This window comes from Telmatherina bonti, assembly GCF_933228915.1.
Source record: "Telmatherina bonti genome assembly, chromosome: 3".
In the NCBI taxonomy this organism is placed as follows: Eukaryota; Metazoa; Chordata; class Actinopteri; order Atheriniformes; family Telmatherinidae; genus Telmatherina; species Telmatherina bonti.
The window spans coordinates 23033731-23055450 of NC_136621.1; the positions used below are offsets into that span (position 1 = coordinate 23033731).

Genomic DNA, 21720 nt, shown 5'->3' on the forward strand with positions numbered 1-21720 from the left:
CTCCAATGTTAGAAAGAGCAGTTGTGATTTTCACTTGCAAATATTTAAATGATCATAAAGAAAACATTGATCGGCTTTCATCTGAATTTTGTTCAATCTCTTTATTTGAAGCTGGTGTTTGTATGTGTTGTCAGAAACATCCAGGTGACCGGATCACATATAAAATAATTCATAACAATCTCAAATGTAACACTTTTTTGCCAAATAAGAATACTTCTCAGTGTAATCCTTTCCCTTTCAACTAATTTTGGATGTATTTACAGTGTGCAGACAGTCATTTTGGTTGAGCTCCATTAATTCCTTCTGATCAGTATCCTTGCAGTAATAGTTATAAATCACTTATTTTGGATCTTACAGTCACATTTTTAAATGTTTAAATTATGACCTTTCAGCTCGAGCTTTATATCCACATATAGTACCCTCATTGCTCAAAAAGACCAAGGTGGTCACAGTTCATTACACAAACAAAAGACTCATCCCATACTGGTAAAATCCAGCTCTTGTATACAGTCTATGGTTTTTAAATTTGCAGCACATTAATGTCTAACAACTAATTAAACCATCTGACCATATATCTGACACCTAAGTAACTGTCTGTGTTACTATCTTCACACAAATTTATGTTGTTTGAACTCCCAAGTTTGCAGGATAACCTTGGTTCTGTGTTTACTTTTCTTAGGAAGGCTGAGAAAAAGAAAAAAACACGTCCGTCTTGTGAAATGGTTGAACAACTAGCATGGTGGTTATTAGAGCTATGTACAGACTTGAGATGAAGTTACTGGAGTTAACAGCATAACAAACTAAATATTACACAGTGTAAAGTTATAATAATAAATAACAAAACAAGGTGGGTAACTGAGCTTACTGGATAAATGTTCTCCATCAACATGACTGAATGGCTATTTCCCTCCCTGACTTTCATTTGTCATGCTGACATCTTGTCCTTCATCTTTTATAGCTCATGCTTGCCAGTGTCTGCCAAATCACTTTGGTTATTACTGCAAGTGGCTTAGTTTACTGATGTTACGTGTTAATATTAATGATATTAAGTGATTAGAACAGGTTCAAATCAAATATTTGTGCTTCTGAGGTCACATCTTTCACATAGTCTCTAACACTAATTTAAAAAATGATATAAAGATCTAACTCAAGAACATACCAATGGATGTTAATGTGGTTCTGACTGCAGTAATGCACAGATGCTTCCAACGGTGCATACATACTCTGGTTCAGACATCAGTCCTACCAGGCGCAGTGAACAAAGTACTGACTGATTTGTTCTGATGGGAAACTTTGGATCAAAGCATTTATGTGGCTGTTCCTTTGACATTTATTCCCACCTAAATAGTGCAGTCACAGTAAGAAGTTTTGAGCTGCATATGGACAGCTGGTGTGGTGTTTTGCACCCATGGACAATATTCAGTCCCCTTTGTCACACAGATTCAGAAACTATAAACAGGATGTATGATTTGTCTGTTCAAACATTTATATACAAACATGAACTCATCCAAATTGCAGCAAACTTTTTTTCTTACATTCTCTAAATTTCATCAATTAATATGGATTAAAGTGCGATCCACAAAGACAATTGTCATTTTCTGTTTCTTTCCTTGAATTTTTCTTTTATCCTTATCTACAATCTATAATCATTCACTCTCTTTTCCCTCCTTGTTTCCTGAATGTCCCATTCCCTTTTCCTTTGTCTCTTTTCTCCCTTACTCCTTCCTTCACTGTTTTGACCAAAATGCCTCCTTCTTTTTCCAGTTTGTATTTTCTCCTCATTTCTTCTTTTCCATCTCCTCTCCCCTACACATCACCCATCCCTCACTCTCCATCTTCCTCTGCCTTCCACTCTCTCATTCTTTTTCCATCTCCCTTCTTCACCTTCCTCTCTTTTACTCCCACCTCCCTCTCCCGCTCTCTGCCTCGCTCAGTTCTTACCTCCAGCCAGTCGGCATTGACTCGTCGCAGCAGGAAGATCACTTCTCCCCTCTTCAGCCTCAACTCTGCCTTGCTGTTGCCGCGAAAGTCAAACATCACCTGTGACATACGCAAAGAGGAGAGAGCACACAGAAGTGTGTGAGAGAAGAGAGGAACGAAACCAGAGTGAGACGGAGAAACTCAGCACAAAGAGTGAGCAATGACGGGTAAGATTTTATACTTTTTCCATGCAGAATAATGGGTTCCATGAGTTTCAGTGTGCTTGGTAAGGAAACAAGGATGACGAGCTTAAAGAGTAAAATACTGTTCTAACTATTTTGGAAAATTAATTTTTACAAAAAGAAGTAAAGTTTGAAAATTTTTGAGAGTGTGAAAGAGAGAAAGAAACAAGAAAGGGAATTAGGAGAGGATAAATAAACATTAAATGTTTAATCCAGTTATGTTAATGTTGGTGACTTTACGATGGTGTGTTCAGCCCAGTACACACTGGGTAACTTCTGCCTTCTCCAGAACTTAACCAGTGGAATGAATCAACCATATGTTTTTATCATGACTAAAAACTAGTAGTATACCCACAACAGACAATGACAAAAGCTTGGAGAATGCAGTGGGGGACACCGCTAAAAATGTATGATTATCATCTGCTGCTGTAACTGCTGCTCTATGAGGCACGTCTACTAACCAACCAATAGGAATGCAGAGTAGAGCTGTATGTCAAATTAACACACTGCTGGCACAATCGTGTAAAAATTTAAATGCAGTTCAACAAAACAAACAACAACAATATCTGTTAATTCAAATATAATTTGTCAAATGCAAACTAAGCAAATTCCATTGACTTGTTGGAGCGGGAACCTTCTCTGTCATGTGTTCAAGATTTACATAAACTGATGCTTCTACTACCTGCCCCTTTTGACTGTGACCAAAGTTTTACACATTTGGTAGTGACCAATAAATATTCATTCATTCATTCATTCATTCATTTATCCATCCATTCATTCATTCATTCATTCAATGTAAACAGACATTTTTTTGGTCTGTCAGCTAATAAATCTACTTTATGATCAAGTGATGTTCCATTCATGCACACATATCGTGAGGACTTGCATCACACAACATGTTTCATTAGAAACCTGACGCAAGATGGCTAAAAACTGTGAAGTAGGGATGCGTATTATTAAACCGTTATACATATTATGTTATGAAAGGCTGAAAACATAAACTAAACCTAAAGAAGAAAGACCAAGTATTGAAAATATCTTCTTTATTAACTGCTTAGAGGGGGGGAAAGTACACACACACACACACACACACACACACACACACACACACACACACATATATACATATATATATATATATATATATATATATATATATATATATATATATATATATATATATATATATATATATGAATATATGTTGTGCATGTTAAGTGGGTCAAAACCAAATAGCTTGAAGAGATACCGAAATGCAATTCAAAGATGTATGTGTGTGTATGTGTGTGTTTGAAGAGGGGGTTAGATTCTTGACCATCCTGGTCAGCATCAACATGTCTAGAATAAAAGCCATCTAGAGTGAATTTGCATTTAAAGTAGAACTCAGTAAAGCCTTTCCCATCCTCTAAACCCATTTTTGTTCTTTTGATAAGGGACTCCTCAAACCACTTATTACACATGCACACTAATGTACCACTAAACACACAAACTAAAATAACATTTATCAGTCTTCTAAAAACATTCAAGCTGATATTAATCCGCAAGAAGCATGTTTATGTGCAGAAGCTTATGTTAGCTCTTATCAAATCAAGCTGAGGTGTGAAGACTGAGAAACAAAAGAGAGAGAGGGGGGAGAGAGGGAATGAAAGAAACGTGCAGTAACACAGGTTTGAGAAATTGGGGTGTTACAACCTCAGTAGGAGATCCATCATGAGAGGCAGTGAAGCTAACAAAGATTTGGAGAATCACCGAGATGCAGAAAGACCAAAAAAAGAACAACAGCGGTTAAAGCAGTAGGCAGGAGGTGAAGAAGAGGAGGAGGACGAGTAGGTGGAAGAGGAGAAGGAGATAAGAAAAATTAAAGTCATGCAGAGGTACAGAGATACAGAAAACTGATAGATCTTTGCTGTCTCCACAGGCAGATACTGTAATCTATATTACTTTTGTTAAGGTACTAATGATATTCATCAAACCTGGAGTCATCATCTGGCTCAACTCACACTGCATAATAAGTATCATAAGTTTTAACTGGTCTGTGCTCTTTCATCAGACACCTATGTCACAACTGTTGCTGCAACAGTACGTGTCTATGAAGGGACACAGCTCGAAGCATCAGAATTTAGTTTACTATCCATTTTCCGTTATGCTTTCCGCTCAATTTAATTAAATAGTTTTACTCACAACTATGTCCCTCGAAACTGATTTTGCTATTATCAGTGTAACTTAATTCTTATATGAACTAACATTAATCTTAACCAATATAAGACACGTGGCCATAACAAACAGCTTAAAATAATTCTCTGATGTGTTAAAACAAACTAAAGCAACTAAATCTACTTGTTAGGTAGCAAATTCTGTTAAATTGGCAGTGGGTCCAAACTACACTGGGTCATTTTTCAGTGCACCAAATGCTAAGAATGTAAAACATCCCTGGATATGTCAAAGACAAATTGATTAGGTCTTTAATAAGACAGAAGTGGGGCTCTTATATAAATGTTTCACAGTGGTGTCATCAGAAAAAAACATCAGCAGATTAGAGTAGGGAGAAAGGGGAAGCCAGGGCAAAATGGCAAATCTCCAGTCACAATGCTGGTGTTTTATCGCTGTTGTCAAAGAGGCCTATCATATCGATCATTTTAAATACCTAAAAGACAACGGAGTAAAATGACTTATGACCACTTTCAGAAACAAATGGATCAGATTTGGAGCTTTAAGTGAAGAACAGTGATAAGAACCTGCTATAGCAAGCAGCAAGCCTCGAAATGTTAGCAAGATGGTTGCAACGCATCTCATATATTAACCAAAATATATCATATATTAACTCTCCTTACTTGGTGAAATTTTTGTCTCAACTTGTGGTTTACATTTAATGCAGCTTTAAAAACAGGAACGCATCCTGTGGATGTGTCTGAGCCACACTTTCAAAATGATATGAAAGTTTACCATTAAGAGTCCTCTGAATGAACATTTACTGAAAAGTTTCTTCCTCTCCTGCTATCATCATATCATAATAGAAAATATTTATATACATAAATAAAAAGATCTATTTATTATGTATATGTATTGTTAGATTGACTTAATTCAATTTATTAAAGCACATCCAGGTCAGAGCAGGCCAGTCAAGTAACCTCTTCTTTAGTAGGCATGCCTTTGTAATGTGTGCCTAGATTTTTACCTCCGCCAACAATGTTATGTTTTACCTGCTGTTTGTCTGTTAATGTTCAAGATAACTCTTAAAGTTATGGATGGATTTTAATGAAATTTTCAACAGTTGTTGGAAATGTGAAAAGGAAGAACTGATTTCATTTTGGTGGTGATCTGGATCACCGTTTGGATACTGGAATTTTTTAAAGAATTCTTTAACATTGTGTGTTAGGGTCATTGGTCATTGGCCCTTGGCGGAGGTTTGCGCTCTCCGAGTGCTTTTCTAGTTCGGTCTGATTTGACGTTAAAACTGACCAATGCTTGCTGCAAAGATGTAAGAATTAGACCTTTAAAATGCACCTTGTGTGTGTGTGTGTGCCTGCAAATGACTGCACGTTAAGCTGTGTGTGTACAAGCGTGTGTGTCCAGAGAAAATGAGACACAGTCTAGTGGCAGATTAATGAAGCTAGGGAGAGAGGGAGCAAGCTGGATTAACAATCCACTGAGATTACTCTGACCCCGAGGACACGCACTCATGCACGTGCACACATCCTTTGAATTCAGGGCTTCTATTTTTATTGCATTATTGCACACATTGTTTTATTATAGCGTTGACCTGCCGGTGGCTGTAATTTATAGACGACGTGAAAGTGTGCCGAAGGTGATAACATGCCATCTTCAACACAAACACCCAATATGATGTGACAAAGCAATTTGGCTCGTCTGTATAACTCCTTCCATCTTTTCCTTCGTCTCTATAAACTCATCATCATTCTTCCAGCTTTTTATCCTTCTAATTATTGTTTTCCTTCTGTTCACATTTCAGTCTGCAGCTTCCAGATGGGCCTTTCTTTTCTGTCCTTTTTTCTCACTTTGATCCCATCTGTCCTCTCTAATAATTCGGCCAATCAGGTGACTGACTTGACAAGTGTGAGAACTCAGTGTTAGCAATACTTGATTGTACACACACATCTTTTTAAGAAGCTGCCATGTTGAAATTAGAGGTGATGGGCACATTTAAAAAATTCTTGGTAGGTGACTGAATGAAGCATCACTCAACTGACAGTTCTTCTGTGAAGGTGAATTTCGTCGCAAAAGGATCCCCTCCAGAAAACAGCAAGCTAGATTTTAATGCAGTCAGAGTTCATCATTGCAGTCAAGTTCCAATATTGTCCTTGAGAACATCTTAGATAATCTGACCAGCGTTGTACAGTTAACTGTGAAACCATTTTGGTTCATTTCACTACACATACACTGTATTCATGCAGAACTGGTATTTTGGTATTTTGCAATATCTTTAGTCCTCCACAGCTGGACTGTCTAAATGAGGCCAAACAACCCGTAGGTTCACCCAGCCACAGGAGCAGTCACCCAGTACAATTAGTTTGACATTGACCCAGGCATAATGAGTTTGTTCAACCCTCCTCTTGATGGTCTGACAAAAATAAGAGGAGATTAGAATTTAATTTATTAATTTCCTTATTTTCTGTGTCAAGTAAAAGTGTGTTTAAGTGAATGGGCTGATGGACCATTTCCTAGACTGTCAGGTGATGGCTTGGAAGTATTCATTCATTTATTTTCTAAACTGCTTAATCCAATGAAGGGTCGCGGGGAAGTTGGAGCCTTCCCCGCGAAGGCCGCAGGGCCACACAGAGAAACAAACAACCACTCACGCTCACCCTCATTCCTAGGCAATTTAGAGTAACCAATTAACCTAACATGCATGTCTTTGGAGGGTGGGAGGAAGCCAGAGTACCTGGAGAGAACCCACGCATACACGAGGAGAACATGCAAACTCCGCACAGAAAGGCCACTGTGCCACCGTGCAGGCTTGGAAGTAATAATACATATTTGTATGTGTATGTCTTCATCTTCTGTATATCTAATAGGAGTGGGAAATCAAATCGAAAGAAATCAAATATCGGGATTTTTTTGCTTCACAATTTTAATCTTATTACTTATGTTCTTGGGCATTATAGCAGCAGAATGATGGTCTGGCTACTGTGTTGTTTTTTCCTAATTGAAACTAAAAAAAAAGACAAGCAAAAACAGTTTTGCATATTTTTATGGTTTGTTTTTAGTCTACAAAAATCAGTAATATTGAAGAATCGTGAGAATCGCATTTTAAATCGATTTGGCACCCAAAAAATCGGAATCAAATTGAATCGGGATAAAAGCATATCATCACAGCCCTAACATTTATTGTCTCTATATTTGGCTTCGAAGCCATCCAAAGGAGTCCACATGTTATGTTTGTTAGTGTGATTAATACACTAATTCCATTCAAGGCATTTCTAAATTCAAATATTACAACCCTGTTCCTCTATGTCCTTGACAAAAAACATTTCCATTCACTGCTGTCTAAATAAATAAATAAAAAATTGTAGAATATAATGAACAAAAAAAAAAAAAAAAAAAAAAACCTGTTCAGCTGCAGGTATACATGGCTTAATCCATTATAATCTTGCGGTTTGTACATGAAAAGATTTAACAGAAAAAAATTTATTCAGATGAATGCCAAAAAATATACATAGCAACTATATCTGTAAAAAATCAACTAGCTAAATAAAAAATATCAATTAAAAAAGCTAAAGAAAAAGAATCAGGTTTAAAACAGGATAACTATTCAAAGTATTTTAAATTTACAATCAATTTTGTTAAGAAGAGCAGATTGGAGGGTTTGCAGAAATACTTCAACATTAAAATAGTGCATATGTACGGAAGCGTAGAGCTGTCATCCTCATAAAAAAAAAGTTTGGGCCTTATTACGTTATAACGTGATAGTTTTATTGTAAAAACGTATAACCACTTGAACGCTGGAGGGATTACATCTCTCAGCTGGCCAGGGAGCGCCTTGGGACCCCCCGCAGAGTTGGTGAATGTGGCTGCGGAGGTGGGCTTCCCTGGTTACTGCTGCGATCAGAACCCCGATAAGCAGTAGAGGAGGGATGGATAGATGGCACTTGGATGCACCTAAGATGATGTTTGCATTCATAGCGATTCTCGTGCTGCTCAAGTTTCAATTAGAAATTATGCCACGTCATGGGGATTGGACTCATTTTTCCTTCTGTACAGACCCATGCCTTTTAAAACTGTCCTTAAACTACGCATATTTATTACAATGGATCGAAAGTGTTCCAAAGCACCATAATTGCACAATGTCTCATCCCAAGTATGAAGAAAAACTCTATTAAGTCTTGTAAATGAGCCATTTGTGATCTCCTACCCACCCCGCACACAATTTCCTCATCTAAAGTCGAAAACTACCAAGTTCACGGTTTCAGATACATGGTATGTTTCACGTTTTTACAATAAACTTATCATGTTATAACGTGATACGTTTGACGTTTTTACAATAAACTTATCACGTTATAACGTGATACGTTTCACGTTTTTACAATAAACTTATCACGTTATAACGTAATAAGGCCCAAACTTTTTTTTATGAGGATGACAGCTCTACGCTTCCGTACATATGTGCTGAGATTCAGAACTTTTAAACAGTGTAAACATACATGCAGTTTAATGCGTCAATTATTAACTCTCTCTAAAAGGACTTGTTGGGCAATGTACCCTGTGGTTATTCAGTGGTTATGAAAAGGAGGCCAAGTTTCTCACAGACCTCAATTGCAATATGTTACAGGGTTATCATGAAATTGTTGTTCAATAATAGAAACACATCACTGATACGTGTGTATTCACGGGATAAAACACAGAAAGGCTTGTATAACTTGCCAAATGAAAATCTCTGTTCTCGCCCTTGATATTCACAAACCAAACAACCTGGAATAAAAAGTTTTCTATCATCTTTAACCTCCTGAATCAAAACTGCTTAATCCACAGTTATTAAATCCAAACAGCAACATGCACCCACTTTCAAACCACACAACTTATAATAGTGCAGGTAAAGTTTAATATCAGAGCCATGTGATTATATTTCTTTCCAATAAGAGGGTAGCAGGTCTTTTCACCTCTTTAAGAAACTCTTAAAGAGGTTCTTTTATGTCATTAATGTATTTGTGCTTCTTCATCTGTCCTAATTTTTCCCATCAGACGAACCGTCTCTCCAGCTTAGGCATCTTTCAAATTGTGCCAACTGAAAACAGCTTGTCTCATTGACCTTGTTTAGAGCTCATAGTAATCCAGCTAACAACAATTACTCATCTCACTGTTTCAGGCGACGCCTGAGCTAATTCCAAGTGGAGTGGAAAGTGTAGAGTAAACAGTAGTGCTGGTTCTAGTGCTGCTGTGACAAATGCCTGTGCTCTCCTCTTACCCATAAGGCTCACACCTGCCATTGATCATTGTTTGGACTGAGTTTAATAGCCACTTTCCTGTGCTAAAAAACACACTCAGGAGGGCATGCACAAACACACAAAGGATAGCTCACTGTTCCAGAGAGAAGAGAAAAAGAGCTAAAATAAATGTTGAGTAGGCTGGCAGCCTCATGAGTGGAGTACACCAATGTTTTTGTTCTGTGTGGGAGGGAGGGGCGGAAGACAGAGAAGAGGGAGTAAAATTGAGTTTGGCGATAAAAGACCACTGGAGTGTGCAGAAAAAAATACAGTGTGTGTGTGTCTGTGTGTGTGTGTGAGCATGAATGTGTAAGAGCCCCACCTTTTTCATCTAGAGCAAGGTTAGGAAAGTTAAATGCTTTTGCGAGGAGATAAAGCACAGATAGTTCAAGAGCTGAAAAAACACTTCACCTGCAGACATGTACTCACAGTGCTGGCTGTGCAATTCTGTACCGAGCAGACAAAGCCACTCACACAGCTGGGAAAATGTGCCTTATGCACACAGACATGCAGTTCAAAAATAGATGCAATAAAAAAAAAAAAAAGTGTGTACAATTATACACTAAAAGTTTACTCAATACCTGTGCTGTTAAACAAGTACATGAAAGTTACTGTGGTGTCCTCCATACTGCAACTACATGCACACACACACACACACACACACACACACTACAGTTTGGAGCTGCGTTTTCTGTAAACATCACGATATCTAACATGATCAGAGGCCTGTAGTATGCAGTGTGATTAAAATACCATTGATCTCTTTCTGTTGCCTGGGTTGACTTACCTGACTACCGAGTTCTGGATAAGCTATACTACAAAGCAGATTGTTGATTCTGTAATTTAACATTAATAGGTTTGCAACATCTGACCAATCTTAAACATGGAGAAACCTCAGTATTAAACATGGAGAAACAAAATGAACTGTAAAGGACTGTTGACCTGTCCAGGGTGTACCCTGCCCCTCGATTGCTGGGATAGGCTCGAGCTTCCCTGTGACCCTAAATTGGACTCAGCAGTATAGAACATGAACGATGAATGAATACAAATTAATTCATCCAATGAGAGTGATGCCCTGAAGTAATTTAAATTAAAATATCCTGGAGAAGACAGAATACGACTCCATAGCGCCCTCTACAATGTTTCAATCATTCAGCCCTGACCACTGCATTGACCGACATGGATGAAATTTAGCACAATTGTAACATCTTTCAGTACCTTCAAAAAAGCCTCTTGGACATATGGGCTAAATTAAGCAGGAAATCGGCCACTTTGAAATAGGTGCCATTCTTGGGGTGATTTTGGTCACATTCTTCACGCAACTTATTGAACTCCTAGGATTTTAGGACTGACACCAAAGTTGGTCAGGATGCTCAGGAGGCATGTGTGATTAAAAGTGTTGTTATTTCTTTTAATAGGGGAAATTGTTTAGGAGGGGCGGGGCCTCAAAGTTGATGTATTTCTATCAAGAGGAAATTTTATATAAGTCACACATAAAACAAGAAATCTGAACCAAGGCTTTATTTCTTCATTAAAAGGATGCATCTATCCCAAAACCCCCTCTCTCTGAAATGCTCCACCCACATCCAACATGGGTAGGCTATTTTCAAAGAGAGCTGATTGGTCAGGAGGTGTTTACACTCGCTGATCTCTTATTCAGAACATAACCTGCTCCGAAGCAGGTTAGCTATCCAACATTATACGTAAAAGGTGATACAGCATCATAGTATGGAAAACACGGGATTATCCCCGAAATCACTTTAATACGAGAAAATCCAGCTTTGTCGTGTAGGCCTCAGATTACTGGAAGACCAAAGCTGATATAGCAGAGGTAGATGTGTTGCTGCTTTTAACCCTTTAGCACTGATCATGTTGCACATAACAGCAAAAACTGCCCCAAACAGTGTCAGTAGCATCTAGCAGTGACTCTTCAGCTCAAAGCATTGAAGCAGATAATGTACTTGTTGGAACTGCCACTGTCCTGGTATTAGTCTGGTGTGCTTGGCTTGGCTAATGTCAGTGGTACAGTATGTACTACTGAATCATAGCGTATGGAGCAATCTTTCCTCCCGATGTGTAGTTTAGGTGGGCAAAAGCCCAGCTGACTATTTTCAGCATGTGTTGGAATTACCTTTGAATGAAAACTTCAATTATTCATTAAAATGTGAAATCTAGCTGTGTCATTGTCATAAATGCTTGAATGATGTATTTAGCTGAAATAAGAAGTTGTCAAACATAATTAAGTTAGATTTAAAGTTGAGGGTCGGAGCTTGTACAAGGAATTTTGTAGTAAATATCACAGCCAGAGTTTGGAATTCTATCAACATGGACTCATACATGTCTATAATGACAACTGGGTTGTAGAGTCAGCATGCGTCGTGAATACAACAACAACGGGGCAAGGGATGGAGAAGTTAAGATGAAGAGTGGTGAAGGAGGAGAATAGAAAGGAGAAGAGCATTTGAGGCAGAATGACAATGCGAAAGAAGAAATGGATACAGAAAATGAGAAAGGGAAGTGAAGCAAGAAACTACAGATGAACTCAACAGTCAAAGAGAAGAAGCAGATCAAACAACTCATTCTGATTTGTCTCATCAGTCAGTATACCTGTGTGTACTGTTTCTTTTTTAGTGTGTGAGTTAATATAGTATAGTTTGGGAGTGTCTCTGAGTAATGTCTTATTGTGGGCAGGACTGTGTAAAACTGCGTTTCATGAGATGCAGTCATGCCGAGGGTGAAGCTGACAGGAACAACAGATTTCCTCAGAGTGATTTAGTACAACTCTGCATGTTGTTTTTGTTGTTATTTTTCTGGGTGGTCATGATAATTCTAACCAAAGCAACCATAAAAGAAGAAAGTGGAAGTACCTCAGCCCTGGGGGAGGAAAAGAGGTCCATCTTTGGTGTTTTAACATCTTTCCTAGAAGACATACAGGAACAGGGAAAAGTCATGAATATTTTATGCAAGTGTGACGAAACACAAGAAGTTTATCCATTGATGTTGATGAAAATTGCATCACGTTTTAAAAAGTTACTTCCACCACTTCCAGTTTGCTCACACTAGTTCTGTTCGTTTTTTGGTCTTGACATTAGTACAACTAAATATGGCAATACTGTTTTTTTGTCTTTTCTTTTTCTTTTAACAATCTGACAACATCATTATGATTAAACTTGATTAAACTTAAGTGCACATATTCTACACTGGCATGCCAGTATAGAATCCCAACACCCAAGATTGCTTAATACTAGACTTTTTGTCTAAAGATTGCCTCATTTAACTCAAAACATTTCTGAGCCATCACGTGGAAGACAAAAATTTTGCACTACCTTACAACTTCACTAGCAGACTTTTTTTCCAGTCCTGAAACCCTCTTGTCTCCTAAAACAGACAAGGTTTCATTTCACCAAGCCTCGTGGAAGTGTTCACGCTTTTAGCCTTTTTATATTTTGTTCTTCTTTGACCTGTGTTGATCATTTCATCAGGACAACTTGCCTTTCACTCTGAAGTTACAAAATATTTGTAACTGAAGCAAGAAAAGATGTGAAAAACAAAAAAAGGGATTGTGTGCATGCAGATGTAATGATCCACACAAAATCAATACTCTTTTGGAATGTGTCTAAATAGGCTTGGCACATCTAGCCACTGGGAGTTTCGCCCATTTCTCAAAACAAAGCTGCTCCACCTTCCTCACTGGGATCAGCTGTGATCACCTGCAACCAAAATCTTTGGATTGGACTCAGGGCTTGGCATCAGCTCAGACATTACAAATTTTCCCTTTAAACCACTTGAGCATTGATTCTGCATCCTTTCCATTTGGACCGCTTTCCAAGTTTTAACAGTGATAAACATCTTCACAGCTTGATGCTGTCACCACAATGTTACAGTGTGAGAATGATGAAATTGAGGTGACATGTTTGTTTGTGTTACTTAACTTAACAGACAAAAAGTCAAACTTCAGTCTCATCTTATTAGACTTGCTTCTTCAGTTATGGAGTTGGGGTCTCCAATGTAATTGGAGGCAATGGCATGAAGTAAACCAATACACAACTTTACCTGAAGCCTCTTAGTTAATTGATAAAAGCCTTTCTTGCCTGATGTTAGTTTTGATTGGCTGCTGTTTCTCGGAAGATGTTGTGTCACACTTTCTTCTTTTGTAAATTGATTCAATGCTGTGTTTTTTTTAATCATTTTTAAAAAGCTAAATCTTTACTTTTCCTGAACTTGAAAGAGTTTTTTTTTTTTTTTTTTAAATCTTTTTTATATGCTTCTATGATGTAATTCTAAAACAGGGGTCTCTAACTCTGGTCTGTGTGAGCCACCATGCAGGGTTTACTGTTTCACCCCCAGTGTCACACATGACTCAAATCAATGGCTCATTAACAGGCAGGTGCAGAGGACGATAACAGAGAACCTTTTCACTTGAATCAAGTGTGATGTACCAAGCAAACACTAAAACCTGCAGGATGGCAGCTCACAAGGACCACAGCTGGAGACACCTGCTCTAAAACATGTGTTAAACACACAGCATATGACACATATTTGCACAGAATTAGACTTGATTAGACCACTTATCTATTTATTGTATCTTTAAATGTTCCAATTCAGAAAAATATCAGATACTTTAAGTAAAGCAGCTTAAAGTCAGGTTGATGGAAGAAAAGGGGAACTAGTGATACATTTGCATAATTTCCTGTTGAGAGAGTCCCCCTTTACCACATGTCCCATCACTGTAATCTAACTGCAAAAAAATGACCCAATCAGAAATAATCGTTTAGGAATGAGGAAGTAAACTGTAAAAAGGGTAATAAGGCTCCATGGATTTTTCTTAATTTCAAATATATGTAGTGTTGCTTCCCCTGTTTCTTCACCACTTAGTTGTGATGTGAGAGAAGGAGCATATTGACAAATGTGGCATCACCTGTCACTGAGCTGAGAAGTAACTCCTCTGTGATCTTGATTTTGCCATCAGTAATGACAGTACATTGTTGCAGATGTTTTATTTCTAGATATGTCTCAGTTCTGCAGGAAACAACTACCACATCTTTCTAAGCCTTCTTCTAAAAACACACAAGTGCTTAACAAGTCAACAAATGTACCTCTGTTTGATTTTAATCTCAGTACAACAGCATCTTACATCAGCATCCTTTTTCAGTCCATATACAAACGGTGTAGTTCCAAGTTAATATGTTTCCAGGCTCTCACTCATCAAGGATAACATTTAAAGGAATCCCTACAACTTTTTATTTAAAATATATCTAACATTGTATAATAGAAGCAATTAAAAGAATTCATGTCAAAAAAGATTGGTATTTGCCCTGGTAGAAGACTCATGTTACACTGGAGGGGAGACTGAAGTCTTGTTGACACTTTCTGACAGGAATCCACTGCATCATTCCAGTACAGCAGTGACTCATACAACAGTTGTGTGGCTCGCTATTAGACATTCAATTACATTCATGCAATTTGTCATCCTGGCTGTAGTAATGTGATGCTTCTGATTGTGTACATCAGTGTTTCTCAATCCTGGTCCTCAAGTACCACTGCCCAGCATGTCTTAGTCACTTTCCTCCTCCAACACATTTTAAAGTCATGACATTACATAACTTTCTGATCTTAAAACTCCACAGTCTCAACTTGTTCGATGAGACACTGACATCTAATATGTGCATTTCTGGAGCCACTGCTGGCCAGCAGTGTCCCAAGGCTGAGAAACCACAATGTGATGTTGCAGCAGAGTTTCACTTCATGCTAGAAAACTGATATAAACATACAGGCTGTTTTTTTATTTGCCAGTATCTGATTCAGTAAAGAAACACAGGAAGATTAAAAGACTGAAGGGACAAAACAAGAATCATTGTAAGATCATCTTTTGCTGGCTGGAGAGAGCTAACTCATCAGGTAGGATGCAAGATAGGAGGCATGTGATGGAGAAAATGGAAAACTTTCTGTAGTGTGTCTTTAATGAACCTCCTCACTAAGTTCTTTGCAAGCCCACTAACAATTCACTAATTTAACTAAGGTGTGTTAAAGTAGGGTTGCATCTAAACCATGCAGGGCAGTGGTACTTGAGGACCAGGATTGAGAAACACTGGTGTAGATGATACCATCATGCCATTGCAGTTTGCTGTTGCTTGCATCACCCCTCAACCACAACTCCATAAACCAAATGCTTTTTAGTATTTGTTATTTGTATCTCGTTTCTTTGACATCATAATATATCTGGTGTGGTAGGTGCGGTTGTGGACAAAGTAAAGTCCACAACCGCACCTACACACACACACACACAAACACACACACACACACACACACAAAACAACAACAACAACAACAGTAAAGCCAGTCAACACAAAAAGATAATCTAATTTCTTTGTCAGACAAAGTATTCAGTCGATTGATCAGGAGTCAATAAAATGCATGCCAACAAGCTTAGTTTGGCTACATGCTAGACTCTGTAATGACGATACACATTTCAAAAACACACTTTCAACAACCACATGTCCCACACACAGTTTGAAATATCTGCATGTTGCAGTTTGCTCTCTTTCCCCCATGCAGGACCATCTCATAACATAAGAAGAATGATGGACTTCTTCCCTCAGAATGTCTTGCTTTCAGAAACTGTGTTACATCACAGTTTGTAGGCAAGATGACTAAATGTTTTCTCATCTTGTAGTGGAATGCAAAAATGAACTTGGGAGCAATAGTTAGAATAAAGGTGCTTTATGCAATAAGAATGGAGTCAACCACCATTGTTTTAACCAGCAGATTTCTTTTTAAAATAAAAAAATAAAAAGAAAGGCTGGGGCTTACACTTTACGGGTAGGTGGGCGGAGTCGTCTCAGGGCTCGTGGTTGGTGCTGACTGTCCTGCTCTGTCTGGTAGAAAAACATCCTGAGAGCTTCATCAAGCAACAGCCATGTTGGCAAACTGAGCAACCTCTGAAAAGAGAAAGAGGGGAATGAGGAAAATGTGCTGGAAAAATGCAGCAAAACAGATCATGATGAAAGACAAAGAGGTGTTTGAAGGGGAACACAGGGATGAATGGTGGAGATTGGAGGAATTATGGAAAAAATGGGGGAGGAGTGTAAAGAAAGTGAGAGTTTGATGGATGAGGAGAAGGAGAAGACATTGTGGAGGGAGAGTCAAGGTGCAAGGCGGAATAAAAAGAGGTAAAATGAGAGGCATTACAAGTGTACGGAAAGCAAAGGCGATAAAGTGTGGCAAAGTAAAAGCCATGTAGGTTGCAGGGAAAAAAAAGAGTAAATCAGAAAAGAGAAGTGAGTGAGTGGGAGAAAGAGAACCTGATCATGTTTTTAGCGATGGAGCAACAGTAAAATATGTCAAAAGTCCAACAACTATAGTCAGTCAGACATGATGTGGGCACAGGGCAGAGCAAAGAGAAGAGAGCAGCAACGCCTACATGTTGAGCTCCATCTCCAAACTACTGCTGAAATATCCGAGTCAGTGCTTATCCTCCTACAGCACTGTTCAGCCCACTAAGATGTAGGCTACTGCACTGCACGCTGCAGAAGGTTGCAAATGTGCCAACAACTCTTTCCTTTCTGCAAAAGGTGATAAATTCCCTTTGCGTAAAATAAAACGTGATTACCTTCATGTATGTGTTGAGTTCTGAGATTCTGCTTTCTGCAATCTCCCTTTTGTTTCCAATGTAGATTTTTCCTGTTTTTACAAGAGAAAAAGTCATCCATCAATGAAAAGAATTTGTTAGAGCACATGATACAATAGAAATGCCTAAAACCACATAAAACCACAAGTAAAAAACATATCAGGATGTAGTAACATCTAGTCACTTCTTGGTCCTAAGATAGAAGTAATAAGACTCAGACAAACATCAACACATGATGACTCATGTGGATTCCTGTTGTTGATTAATTTAGATTAATTTAAAATTACACTGAACCTAAACTTGATCACAAGATGCAATCAAGCCCCTTTAAGTATCTAAAATTTAACAATGTTAACTGAGGTGCCCAGTGATGGACTGGTGACCTGTCTAAGGTGTACCCTGCCTCTCGCCAGATGATTGCTGGGATTTGCTCAAGTTTCCCCACAACCCTGAATTGGATTAAGAAGCGTACAAAATGAATAATGAATAAATGTTTGTGAACAACAGACATAATAAGCATTTTAGATACTTTATCCAGTTTATTCCTGTATTTCAATGATGGGATATAAAATATTTCTTTATTATTAAGGAATGTAACATAAGATAAACATTTCCAAAGACTTCTCATGAATCTTCTTAAATTTGTTCTGAAGTTTTACTCGAGAAGTTTTCTTACAAAAACCCAATGTCATATTCACAAACTTGTTTGTAAACCAGATAACTGTTCGTATCCTCCCTCGTATGTTGGCGAAAACCAATCTCTTTAAGAATGGAGGACTCACCTTTGCTCTCTGGCATCACACCAAGTTCAGCTGAATTATAAAACACATCACAGACCCCCAAGACTCTAAATCGGGCCCCAGCGATTCATCCATGGCCATCTAACACTGCTGTTGAATCAAATTTAGCTCAGCCTTAATGATCCTCAGCTACAATATTCAGCTTTCCCCTCTCTCTCTCTGTCTGTCTCATTTCATTCAATCTGGAGAACGATAACTCACTCAATCACTCAGAATCACTCTCTGACTTACGATTTATCACTCATTCATAAGCTCACCTCACTTCATCTCCCCCAACTACTGTATTACATATCCTCCAAGACCACAAAGACGTAAAGAATGAAGAAACAGCTTCAATTAATGAGAAAGATTTTAGTGCTGTTCCCCATTATTTATTTTTTTCTGCCCATAAGCCCATCACCCATCCTCCCCTGTCTTCCTCCATTCGCCTCCCCCTCCCCCAACCCCCAGTTTTTCTTATTCCCTTTCCATCTTGATGAGATCTGGCACTCCAATTAAACCATCAGACTCCACAGTGGCAGATGCTAAATCTGAGTTTATAGAAAAGTAGAACTTTCCGAAATTAGCAAATGACACTATAGCCTTAAGGTCTTTAATGAATGATGAGTTAAATTTGTCACAAAGGCTTTGTTTCTTAAGCTGCTTCAAAGAACAAATCACACTGGTTTAAGCTGGAAAGGAAACAAGACAGCTGTTGTTATGGTGATGCTCTATGATCAGATCCACACCAAACTTTAATGCCTTCTTTGCTTGCATGTGTTTATGTGTTCCAGCATCTCACTATGTTTCATAAAATTTAGTTTGACACTTTTTTTTGCATCAGGCTGCTGACATGCAAACATAGAAAAGGCAGAAAATGCTAATTGTCAGCTCAGCTTTGAGGATAAGAATCACTCCAAAGGCAGGGTAAAGCCAGGGACTAGAATACACTGTTTTTTAATTAATGAACAAAAAAGACACCATGAATGTTGGATAGATATGACATTTCCATGTGTAATAAACACAACTGATCACTAAGAAATTTGTTCAGGTAGGCAACAGCTGCAATGATGCGGTCACCATTCTTGAATTTAGATTACTGACTTCATCTGTTGAACTTAAGTTTGTAAGACATAAACATGACGTGCTATAAATCACCTAGTATTTAATTTGTTATGAGTTGGTAAAATGGTTGACAAATAAAGTTTAAAGGGTGTTTAAAAGGTGATTCTAATGAAACATGTTTATTTAGGTAATCTACACACATACAAATCTATGTGTCCTTCACTCGTAAATTAGTGGGTTAAACTAACTATTTGAAGCCTTCAGGCTTCTATTGATTTAGACATTTGGTTTCCAGCCTCTAGTAATCAATGATGACACTGATGGTCCAGCCACGACAGTCTTGGAAGAACAATGAGCATGGTAACACCAGAGCCGCCACACAGCAGCACAGTCAGCCAATCAGGACTGCATAGTCTTCAGTTCCAATAATGAAACTAAAACTGCGTGAAGAGTTTGTTTCATTTTTACACCAGCGTACTTTTCCTGATTAAGCGGCTGTTTGATTTTGACCAGTAATGACATTTCTTTCCAAAGCTTTTGCTTCATTTATGGCATCTCATTTGGACTGTTTCCTCTTCCATAGACAGGTATTTAATGTCTAGACAAGCCCCTCTGACCCTACTGCATTTCTTCTACCCATCTTCTGTTGCTATTTCTAATCATTAATTACACAGCTCAGTGCCTCATCTTACAACCTCTTACAAGCTTATATGAAATGAAAATATCCCCTGTAAATAAGAAAGATATCCCAAGGTAGAAATGTTCAAAGAAAACAGTCGCATGATGTGATCGCCACATATTTGTTTTCATGAGTTTGATGTGCAATATTGAAGAAAATGCTTGGTGAATTGTGTGTTGGGCAGAAGCAGCCAAGATGAGCTTTTCTTTTCATCTAGAGGCTGGTTGGTATTTAAATTTCAAAGTGCATGGAGACATTTGGGATTCTTGAGATATGGAGTTGCAGCTACTTTCTGCTTGAAATGGTCAGCTAAGACGTTAAGGTAAGTGTCTTACTACATCAGTCTAGAGTTGTTCCAGACATAACTGTCTTAGAAATACTCAGAGGCCAAAGTGGACGCTGATATAATTACATCTTCCATCTGGCCTGGAAGTGCCTTAGCAAACTAAATCACTGGTTACAACAGAAAATGACATTTAGGTCCTCAGCTCCTTCGGCTCCATCTGTTGCCATCACATATCTGGCCAGGAACATATCTGGCAACAGATTCACCCATCTGACAGCAGACGGATGAATCACCTTCTTCCAGCCCTCAACATACTTTTCTTCTAGTTTGCCTGCATTTTCTTTTTGGTGTTCTGCTATCCATCCACTCTTCCCTCACAACTCTGTGTCAGGCCACATGGTGATATGAAATAAACAACAACAAAAAAGGCGTGCATTTGATGTTTAAGTATTCGGGGGCAAAATAATACCTGTTTGAGTAGGTTCTAGTTGAAATAGACAATAATTCAACAGAATGATGGATGACAAGGAAATCATAATGTATTGTTGTTGTTTTTGTTTTAGTAATAATTATTAATTGTCAGCCAAAATGAAGATTTCAGTTCATTAAAACTGAAATTTCAATCAGGAAGCAGCCATTCGTCTAAACATTTAACGTAATTACAGCTGTCCTGTGCCTGCAACAAAATCAATAAACAAGCTAACTGATGGACTAAGTCCATTTAACTTGTTAACTTGAGCTATAGTTGGTTTGGGATAAAGTACAACTGACGGCTAAATTCAGAAACAAATGCACAGTTTCATAATTTACCCAGCAGCGCAGCAGATATTCTCATTATTCTCAATGTTGCTTTTTGTCATCTTTATCTTGGTTGATCAAGACAAAGACTTGGTTTACTCTGGGACATCATCAGAGCTCCAGGATTCCACAGACAGCTACGTAAAGATTGTTAGATCACTCATAAATAAATCCATCAATTCCCACCCCCGGTGACATCAAAATAATCGAAACACTGACTGACTGATGCAACATGACTTTTGCTCAAACTGCAAGACTTTCAACTTTTACATTTGCACATATTCATGTCCATTTTTTTTTTTTTACATTGGACATAAAAACATTTCTCCTAATGTCTTTTAGTTGACTGACCATACTGAGCCCAGGGTGACATATTTGATACACACAGTTTCTGAGACATTTTGCATATCCGTGTGGTAAAAACTTTGCTCAAAATCCTATTGAACACAAACTGATACTAGTCCTCTAGCCCCTAATGGATGCCAGAAATTAAATGACCCCATAATAATTTTGACATATCACATGATATTAATGAAAAATATCCCTAAAATAAATTGTTTAACTATTTTTTACAATTTTTTTTACATTTTGTTAAAGGAATAAATAAAGACCTCACATAAAAATAAAGGGTTTAATGTACTACACAATTCACCTAACTTGCTCCTGACATGAACACGGCATTAGGGCTAAGTCAACAGATCTGATGCATGGAGGTGCATGTTGGCTCATGCTGCTATATGCTGCAGAGAGCAAAACAAAACAGATCCAAAATACTGCATACCAGAATGATGTATTGTTCCAATCAAAATGTTATGTGGTACAAATAAGTGACCTTTAAGGAAACTGGATTTATTTTTATTTAATCTATCTTATTATTTGAACTAT

General features: G+C 38.0%; 1 protein-coding gene across 1 annotated transcript in view; it reads right to left on the minus strand.

Moving 5' to 3' along the window:
• The window catches only part of ncf4 (neutrophil cytosolic factor 4), a 28174-nt gene that overhangs the window by 5105 nt on the left and 1349 nt on the right, over window positions 1-21720 (minus strand). The window contains exons 4-7 of the mRNA XM_079264420.1: window positions 17211-17281; window positions 16412-16539; window positions 12469-12520; window positions 1942-2040 (exon numbers count right to left, since the gene is read on the minus strand). Coding sequence (XP_079120546.1) covers window positions 1942-2040; window positions 12469-12520; window positions 16412-16539; window positions 17211-17281 — 350 coding nt within the window. The remainder of the gene's footprint in view (window positions 1-1941; window positions 2041-12468; window positions 12521-16411; window positions 16540-17210; window positions 17282-21720) is intronic.